The sequence below is a fragment of the Montipora foliosa genome, unplaced genomic scaffold, assembly GCF_036669935.1.
Source record: "Montipora foliosa isolate CH-2021 unplaced genomic scaffold, ASM3666993v2 scaffold_485, whole genome shotgun sequence".
NCBI classification, from domain to species: domain Eukaryota; kingdom Metazoa; phylum Cnidaria; class Anthozoa; order Scleractinia; family Acroporidae; genus Montipora; species Montipora foliosa.
Window position 1 is genome coordinate 25,001 of NW_027179795.1, and position 10,000 is coordinate 35,000.

Genomic DNA, 10,000 nt, shown 5'->3' on the forward strand with positions numbered 1-10,000 from the left:
TTTTTGAGCACCTCAAAGCGTTTAAGCAGGTCCCGAGGGATCGACCCGTGTGCGTTCTTATAGTGTCTGGCAATAGCCGAGGACTGTTGCTTATGTCCCTTTACACGATTGTGTAAATGTCCGCGTGTGTAGCCTACATAACCTTCATCACAAAGGTCACATTGAAATTTATATACAACACACTGCTGATTTATGATCGGCGGCTTTGCCTCTTTCACTTTCAGTTCCTGTTCAATTTTTCTGCTGGTAAATACAGGCTGGATGGTTTTGTTTACTTTCAGGCTCAAATCCTTAAGTTGTTTTTTTACAAATTCTGCTGAGTTTTGGTCTTTAAATGGCAAGACTACTCGAACCATGTTATCCGTCTCTTGGGCTGTTGATAAAGGTCGCGGTTGGTCGCAGACCTTTGAGTCAACAAAGCGTTTGATAGTGGAATTTACGAGTTGTTTCGGGTACTTTAGGCGTGAGAAAACTGACTTCAAACGGTCACATTCGTCTGAGAAGTGTGACCAAGAAGAAGATAAACGGTGTGCTCGATCGAGCATAGTTCTCAGCAAGCCATTCTTGTACCGATTGTCAACATTGCTCTGAAAATGCAGAAGGAGACCTGAATTCGTGGGTTTTACGTAGACCTTTGTCTCTATCCGGGGAGATCGATTCAGTAACTGAGTTCCCAGAAATGGCAACATACCATTGCTTTCAGTTTCCATGGTGAATTTTACGGATGAATGGGCAAGGTTTAATGTGTCTAGAAAGCTAGATGCTGCCGCCATATTCGGCATGATGGTCAGGGTGTCGTCTACATATCTTCGATAGAACGAAGGGAGTTTTCCTTGTCGTTCGAGGTTTTCTTCGATTGAGGTCATGAAAACATTAGCGAGCAAGGGGCCAAGGGGAGAACCCATGGCCACACCATCAGTCTGTTCATACAAGGCTCCATTGAATTGGAAAAGTTGTTCTTTTGTAGCTACTCTGAGAAGGTCAACAAGGTCCATTTTCGTCAAATTCAAGTCGTACGTTACGTTAAACCAATTGTTGGTGAAAGCTCTGTTCGCGAGTATCTCTATCGTTTCATCCAAGGGTACGTTTGTGAATAGGGAAGACACATCATACGAAACCAGAATGTCACCGTTTGCTATTTCCATGTTTTGAATTTCGTTCGTAAATTCAAATATGTCAGATACCGTGTACCGATTCAAAGACAAAGGCTTAAGTTTAGTGTCAAGCCATTTAGCCAGCGCGTAGTTGTATGTTTGCTTTGCTGATAGAATAGGGCGCATCGCTAAGTTCTCCTTGTGTGTCTTTGGTAACCCATATAAATGGGCTAATCTGGAGCCTGTAGGGCACACAGTCTCCGCAATGGGCTTGGGCAGAATTCGACGGACAGTAGAGTCTAAATCTTTCTCTTTCTTTAGAAGAGGGTGGTAATAAGTTGGTGGTCTACCTCTACTTGGAGGCCTTTCCAGGGGAACAGGCCGAAATTTACTTGCGTCATTGATGGAAGCTTCAGATAATAGGCGTAAATATTCGGACTTGTCCATTACGACCACTCCCGAACCCTTATCTGGTTTGGTAATGATGATGTCGTCGCGACGCTTCAATTGTTCGATGGCAAGCAGGAGTGTCTTGGGAGGTTTGTGTACTTTGCGCTGGATGTAGTTCAGTGCTACGGATCGTAGGGTTGCGGCCGCCAATTCTTTCAAATCATCACTTCCAAGATGAGGTTCAAGACACCAGTAAACCTTCTCGAAGCTTGCTTTCACTTCAATCGGTGACACACGTTGTGGAAAGGCGAATTTCAAACCCCGACATAAAACCAGTTTCTGGAAAAAAGAAAGTTCGTAGGACGATATGTTGTGAATATGCTCGTCCACATCCGTTTCTTTGTAGAGTAATCTTGCGATCTTCTTTGTATGAGTGCTCATTACCTCCTGATAGTATTTGTTTCTGAGGTTTACTATTGTGTGTAAAATACAGATGTACCGGAACACGCTGCAGCTTCGGCGAATTTCATCGTAGATGGAGTTGATTTCGCACTTAAGAGCTGCACTTAGTTTGATCTTTTCTTTGAGTTCTTCGGAAATGACGTTCCTTTCGAAGGCTGCTGATGACTGCCTCCATTTAGAACTCCTTTCTTTGTCAATCTTGGCGAAAGTTGGTGTAAGCTCGAAATTCTGACAGAGTCGAAGAAATTCAATCGAGCCATCGCAGTTAATCTGTTTCTTGCTACACTGTTCGAGTCTTCTAAACAAGTGTAGTTGATTATCCCGTTTTAAAAATCGTATTAAAAGAGATTTCTTAAAACATAAAACTATAAAAGTTAGAGATAACAAGTTAAACCGACGTTTCGGAGTAGACATCACTCCATTATCAAGGTAAAAATGTTCTATGATGCTAAAATTACAGTATTAAAAACGATTGACGCTAAGAATTAACATAATAAGCACGTGCGAAATTGGCTATAAGAATACTTTAGCACGAATGGAATCCGATTGCACATTGAGGCTAGGCTTAAGTGTTCTTATAAATAACATTTCAAACACTAAGCAATCAAATTTGTTTTTACATTTTTTGAGCACCTCAAAGCGTTTAAGCAGGTCCCGAGGGATCGACCCGTGTGCGTTCTTATAGTGTCTGGCAATAGCCGAGGACTGTTGCTTATGTCCCTTTACACGATTGTGTAAATGTCCGCGTGTGTAGCCTACATAACCTTCATCACAAAGGTCACATTGAAATTTATATACAACACACTGCTGATTTATGATCGGCGGCTTTGCCTCTTTCACTTTCAGTTCCTGTTCAATTTTTCTGCTGGTAAATACAGGCTGGATGGTTTTGTTTACTTTCAGGCTCAAATCCTTAAGTTGTTTTTTTACAAATTCTGCTGAGTTTTGGTCTTTAAATGGCAAGACTACTCGAACCATGTTATCCGTCTCTTGGGCTGTTGATAAAGGTCGCGGTTGGTCGCAGACCTTTGAGTCAACAAAGCGTTTGATAGTGGAATTTACGAGTTGTTTCGGGTACTTTAGGCGTGAGAAAACTGACTTCAAACGGTCACATTCGTCTGAGAAGTGTGACCAAGAAGAAGATAAACGGTGTGCTCGATCGAGCATAGTTCTCAGCAAGCCATTCTTGTACCGATTGTCAACATTGCTCTGAAAATGCAGAAGGAGACCTGAATTCGTGGGTTCTCCCCTTGGCCCCTTGCTCGCTAATGTTTTCATGACCTCAATCGAAGAAAACCTCGAACGACAAGGAAAACTCCCTTCGTTCTATCGAAGATATGTAGACGACACCCTGACCATCATGCCGAATATGGCGGCAGCATCTAGCTTTCTAGACACATTAAACCTTGCCCATTCATCCGTAAAATTCACCATGGAAACTGAAAGCAATGGTATGTTGCCATTTCTGGGAACTCAGTTACTGAATCGATCTCCCCGGATAGAGACAAAGGTCTACGTAAAACCCACGAATTCAGGTCTCCTTCTGCATTTTCAGAGCAATGTTGACAATCGGTACAAGAATGGCTTGCTGAGAACTATGCTCGATCGAGCACACCGTTTATCTTCTTCTTGGTCACACTTCTCAGACGAATGTGACCGTTTGAAGTCAGTTTTCTCACGCCTAAAGTACCCGAAACAACTCGTAAATTCCACTATCAAACGCTTTGTTGACTCAAAGGTCTGCGACCAACCGCGACCTTTATCAACAGCCCAAGAGACGGATAACATGGTTCGAGTAGTCTTGCCATTTAAAGACCAAAACTCAGCAGAATTTGTAAAAAAACAACTTAAGGATTTGAGCCTGAAAGTAAACAAAACCATCCAGCCTGTATTTACCAGCAGAAAAATTGAACAGGAACTGAAAGTGAAAGAGGCAAAGCCGCCGATCATAAATCAGCAGTGTGTTGTATATAAATTTCAATGTGACCTTTGTGATGAAGGTTATGTAGGCTACACACGCGGACATTTACACAATCGTGTAAAGGGACATAAGCAACAGTCCTCGGCTATTGCCAGACACTATAAGAACGCACACGGGTCGATCCCTCGGGACCTGCTTAAACGCTTTGAGGTGCTCAAAAAATGTAAAAACAAATTTGATTGCTTAGTGTTTGAAATGTTATTTATAAGAACACTTAAGCCTAGCCTCAATGTGCAATCGGATTCCATTCGTGCTAAAGTATTCTTATAGCCAATTTCGCACGTGCTTATTATGTTAATTCTTAGCGTCAATCGTTTTTAATACTGTAATTTTAGCATCATAGAACATTTTTACCTTGATAATGGAGTGATGTCTACTCCGAAACGTCGGTTTAACTTGTTATCTCTAACTTTTATAGTTTTATGTTTTAAATAATAATAATAATAATAATAATAATAATAATAATAATAATAATAATAATAATAATAATAATAATAATAATTATAATGAATGAAATCAAAGCCATTAAGGAATGACCGATGATAAAACTCAAGCCGAACCAGGGAAGAAGCTTGTGTCCGGGAAATCCGGAAAATCCGTGTTCTCCGTGCATGCCGAAAAGTTCTTAGAATGAAATCAAATAATAATAATAATAATAATAATAATAATAATAATAATAATAATAATAATAATAAAGTCAAAGACATTAAGGAATGACCGCTGATAAAACTCAAGCCGAACCAGGAAAGAAGCTTGTGTCCGGGAAATCCGGAAAATCCGTGTTCTCCGTGCATGCCGAAAAGTTCTTGGAATGAAATCAAATAATAATAATAATAATAATAATAATAATAATAATAATAATAATAATAATAATAAAGTCAAAGGCATTAAGGAATGACCGCTGATAAAACTCAAGCCGAACCAGGGAAGAAGCTTGTGTCCGGGAAATCCGGAAAATCCGTCTTTTCCGTGCATGCCGAAAAGTTCTTGGAATGAAATCAAATAATAATAATAATAATAATAATAATAATAATAATAATAATAATAATAATAAAAGAAATCAAAGGCATTAAGGAATGACCGCTGATAAAACTCAAGCCGAACCAGGGAAGAAGCTTGTGTCCGGGAAATCCGGAAAATCCGTCTTTTCCGTGCATGCCGAAAAGTTCTTGGAATGAAATCAAATAATAATAATAATAATAATAATAATAATAATAATAATAATAATAACAAATGAAATCAAAGGCATTAAGGAATGACCGCTGATAAAACTCAAGCCGAACCAGAGAAGAAGCTTATGTCCGGGAAATCCGGAAAATCCGTCTTTTCCGTGCATGCCAAAAAAGTGATTGCACTGAAATCAATGGAATTAAGAATTCACTGCTGATAAAACTCAAGTCGAACCAGGGAAGAGCCTTCTCACCGGGAAATCCGGAAAATCCGCCTTTTCCGTGCATGCCGAAAAGTTATTCACACCACAGGTAAACAATTTTGGTGATTACGGAAAATACGGATTTTACGGATTTCCCGGAGATATGAATATTTAATGATTAAACTTGCAGTAACGATTGACTCCTGTCTGTGACAAACTTTTACTTGACCACGGAAAATACGGATTTCACGGATTTCCCGGAGATATGAATATTTAATGATTAAACTTGCAGTAACGACTGACTGCTGTCTGTCACAAACTTTTACTTGACCACGGAAAAGACGGATTTCACGGATTTCCCGGAGATATGAATATTTAATGTTATTCCATGTTAATATATTCTAATATAATATATTACTTCTCTTTTTTTCTGTAAGTATCTATATATATATATATATATATATATATATATATATATATATATATATATAGATACTTACAGAAAAAAAGAGAAGTAATATATTATATTAGAATACATTAAATATTCATATCTCCGGGAAATCCGTGAAATCCGTCTTTTCCGTGGTCAAGTAAAAGTTTGTCACAGACAGCAGTCAGTCGTTACTGCAAGTTTCACCATTAAATATTCATATCTCCGGGAAATCCGTGAAATCCGTATTTTCCGTGGTCAAGTAAAAGTTTGTCACAGACAGCAGTCAGTCGTTACTGCAAGTTTAATCATTAAATATTCATATCTCCGGGAAATCCGTAAAATCCGTATTTTCCGTAATCACCAAAATTGTTTACCTGTGGTGTGAATAACTTTTTGGCATGCACGGAAAAGACGGATTTTCCGGATTTCCCGGTGAGAAGGCTCTTCTCTGGTTCAGCTTGAGTTCTGTCAACGGTCTTTCCTTAATAACATTGATTTCAGTCCAATAACTTTTTGGCATGCACGGAAAAGGAGGATTTTCCGGATTTCCCGGGCACAAGGCTCTTCCCTGGTTCGGCTTGAGTTTTATCAGCGGTCATTCCTTAATGCCTTTGATTTCATTCATTATTATTATGATTATTATTATTATTATTATTATTATTATTATTTGATTTCATTCTAAGAACTTTTCGGCAGACACGGAAAACACGGATTTTCTGGATTTCTCGGACACAAGGCTCTTCCCTGGTTCGGCTTGAGTTTTATCAGCGGTCATTCCTTAATGCCTTTGATTTCATTATTATTATTATTATTATTATTATTATTATTATTATTATTATTATTATTATTTGATTTCATTATAAGAACTTTTCGGCATGCACGGAAAAGACGGATTTTCCGGATTTCCCGGACACAAGCTTCGTCCCTGGTTCGGCTTGAGTTTTATCAGCGGTCATTCCTTAATGCCTTTGATTTCATTATAATAATAATAATAATAATAATAATAATTATTATTATTATTATTATTATTATTTGATTTCATTCTAAGAACTTTTCGGCATGCACGGAAAACACGGATTTTCCGGATTTCCCGGACACAAGCTTCGTCCCTGGTTCGGCTTGAGTTTTATCAGCGGTCATTCCTTAATGCCTTTGATTTCATTATAATAATAATAATAATTATTATTATTATTATTATTATTATTATTATTATTATTATTATTATTCGATTCCATTCTAAGAACTTTTCGGCATGCCCGGAAAACGCAGATTTTCCGGATTTCCCGGACACAAGGCTTTTCCCTTGTTCGCCTTGAGTATTATCAGCGATCATTCCTTAATGCCTTTGATTTCATTATTATTATTATTATTATTATTATTATTATTATTATTATTATTATTTCATTTTTTTTTTTTTGATTTCATTCTAAGAACTTTTCGGCAGGCACGGAAAACACGGATTTTCCGGATTTCCCGGACACAAGTTTCTTTCCTGGTTCGGCTTGAGTTTTATCAGCAGTCAAGCCTTCATGTTACGATTTTAGTCAAACAGCGCTTTCGGCGTGCACAAAAAAAGGCGGATTTTCCAGATCTCCCGGACACGTGGTGCTTCACTGGCTTAGCTTAATTTTTGGGCTCATTCTCGGTGTAAAAATCTGTGAAACTCACAGATGACGTAGCACAAAGGAAAACAAAAGAGCAAAAAAACATCAAACAATAACCTAACCCTACCACGAGCTAACAAAACAAAGAAAGAGTTTCACAGGTTTTTACACCGAGGTAATGAAACCCAATTTTTGCAGCAAACAAGCAGAAATACACAAGATTTTATTCAACCAAATTTTCAACATACGCAGAAAAGGACGGTTTTTGCGGACACAGTTACTTGTTAGTGGCTTGTTAGGACGAATAGTGTAACTCATTTTAATTGATGACAGAAATTTTGCTCTTTTGCATCGATGTCGTCTTCGTTGCCAGAGATCTGATAACTTTTCAATATCCAGTAACACGTTGCTAAGATTACAAACATGTGTCACTCAGCCTGATCTCAGTGACGTGAACAAAGGAGGAAGGATTGCCATAAGCAACATCCTAAATGCATTCCTGTTAAAATTTAGTCCTAAATCACTGCACAAAATGTGTCAGGTTTCCCGTTGTTTCTGTGAATTATTGTCAACAAAGAGAGCTATTACCCGTTTACGATAACAGCCTTGATTGCATTGTTTGTGCTTTGGATTTCCTTGATTAGATGGCGAGTTTATCTCGGAAAAGTGTTAAATCGCAAAAACCATGCTGGGTCAACAGGAGTGGCTCGACTGAGTAAACAAGCCAAGCGATCGTATCGATGTTGTGTTTCATTGACTTGATCTGTTATTTCTTTGGGTTTCCCGTGGGAAACAACATCATTGTGCTGGATTGGTAGTCAAACGTACTTAAGGTACAAAAATAGAAACGCCCCTTTTCACACCCATTCGACAGTTACATGATGTGTGACACCTATTTGACGACAAGTTGCAAGTGAACACATGACAAAGAAATAGTAAACTCTCGTGCATCGTTGATCATTATTATCACGGGCAGCGCTTTCCAATTTATGCATCAACATTTCACTGCTTTGATCCACTATATAAGAGACGCAATCATTTTACAACATCTGAGCTACAGGAGAAAATGCAGCGCACAAGACAACCGTGCCGACAGCTAAATAGTGAAGGGATAAAGAGCGATAACCCTAGCCCTAACCATTTCACTGCTTTGATCCACTATATAAGAGACGCAACCATTTTACAACATCTGAGCTACAGGAGAAAATGCAGCGCACAAGACAACCGTGCCGACAGCTAAATAGTGAAGGGATAAAGAGCGCTGCATTGTGTTATCTCTTACCAGTTATCAGCGGAAGGTGCAGCATCATAAGCGCAAAATGTATTTTTAAAGCAAAAGATAAAGATTTGGGCAGGGCGTGGACTTCTATTTGCAGCAAACGTGATTCATGCGACAATGCTATTTCAGGTCAGTATTTATTGGAATACCTTTGTTTCCGAGGAAATTTGGAGAACATTTTAAGTATCAAAAATGAAATTGAACGCATTTGACTGTGCTGTGTTTCAGGTATCCACAACGCAGCGTTTTTCTTTAGCGCCATTTCGAGCCAAGAGAAGAAACACTGTTGCATCAACGAAGAAACAGACGATGAGAGTAGTTCTGGCGATGACATGCCAAGTTCCATGACGCAACAGTGGCTCGAAGGGAACTTGACGAGTATAAACAAATCACTGTGCCCCGCAATCTCATACTGGGTCGCGTTGACTACAATAAATGGCGCCCCTGCCAGCCCAATTTCGGTTCACAAGGCCCTGCTAAATGGCGGACTGGATGTCACAGCAACCCAGGTAACGAATGTCGTATCTTTCTTTGAGAGCTCTCCTTGAGATGTGTCTAGCAATCCAAGGTAAAGCGAGATAAAAAGAAAAGGAACAAGCACAATCACAGTGCTGCAGGTAGCAAAACAAATCGTGAAAATGTTCTGAGACATTGTTCCATTTAATTTGTATTCGTCAGGTGCAGTTCCAGGATGGAAAGGAATCTCCAGCCACGGCAGAACTTTACAAAGTGTTCAAAGATCATAAAAATCCTTTCATGCGAGACCTTGTGAGATCATCTTACAAACACTCCTACAGAGACGAGGCCAGGAAGCTGATCGGTGAGGATTGCTTATGCACCCAGGAGTTAGACGATTGTGGCAGTGAAAACGTCTTGCGAGTGACCCTGGTTAATCAGAAGTTTCACGCGTCCTTGCTGAAAGCAATCGAACGTCTGACCGCGGCAAAGCTACAACTGGACAAATTTGGCTTCGAGTCCAACACGGCGACGTCGCAGGCGTCCACCAGCCAGCCACCGTGCGACGACGAAAAGATGCTGTCAAATAAACTCGCGATCCTGGTTAACGATATAGCAATCGCCATGGGAAAACTTGGCTACGCTACCTACAGAGGAAAAATCTACAAGAAAGATCCCAGATCCACGTTCACGTTTTCATACAAGTGCCAGACAAGGGCTTTGGTAAACACCTTGGCCACCAATGAGCAGTTACTTTAATAAAAAGAAAAGCGTTAGTCAATAAAGTAGGCGTGATTTTAATGTCTGAGTAATTTCTTTTTTTCGTGCTTCGTTAATGTCTGAGAACTTGAAACATTACACTTTTTTGCTAGCATCAAAGTTCAAAACTTTTTTTTTAAAGTTCATTCAATAAAGTAGACGTGATATAA

The 10,000-nt window shown here is 39.2% G+C and overlaps 3 protein-coding genes across 3 annotated transcripts in view; 2 read left to right on the plus strand and 1 right to left on the minus strand.

The window, feature by feature from the left end:
- The window catches only part of LOC137990004 (uncharacterized), a gene marked incomplete at its 3' end in the record, with an annotated part of 1,944 nt that extends 100 nt beyond the window's left edge, over positions 1–1,844 (minus strand). The window contains exon 1 of the mRNA XM_068835558.1: positions 1–1,844. This exon is cut by the window's left edge and continues 100 nt beyond it. Within this exon, the coding sequence (XP_068691659.1) occupies positions 1–1,541 (1,541 nt within the window).
- A 1,369-nt stretch (positions 1,845–3,213) lies between these two features.
- Positions 3,214–4,339, plus strand: LOC137990000 (uncharacterized). Its single transcript, XM_068835557.1, has one exon. The coding sequence runs from the start codon at positions 3,223–3,225 to the stop codon at positions 4,195–4,197; it is 975 nt and encodes a 324-aa protein (XP_068691658.1). The 5' UTR covers positions 3,214–3,222; the 3' UTR covers positions 4,198–4,339.
- A 4,451-nt stretch (positions 4,340–8,790) lies between these two features.
- LOC137989988 (uncharacterized) lies at positions 8,791–9,908 on the plus strand. The gene is made up of 2 exons (XM_068835547.1): positions 8,791–9,124; positions 9,294–9,908. Exons 1-2 carry the CDS (start codon positions 8,948–8,950, stop codon positions 9,828–9,830), a joined length of 714 nt encoding a protein of 237 aa, XP_068691648.1. The 5' UTR covers positions 8,791–8,947; the 3' UTR covers positions 9,831–9,908.
- Positions 9,909–10,000: the final 92 nt, after the last annotated feature.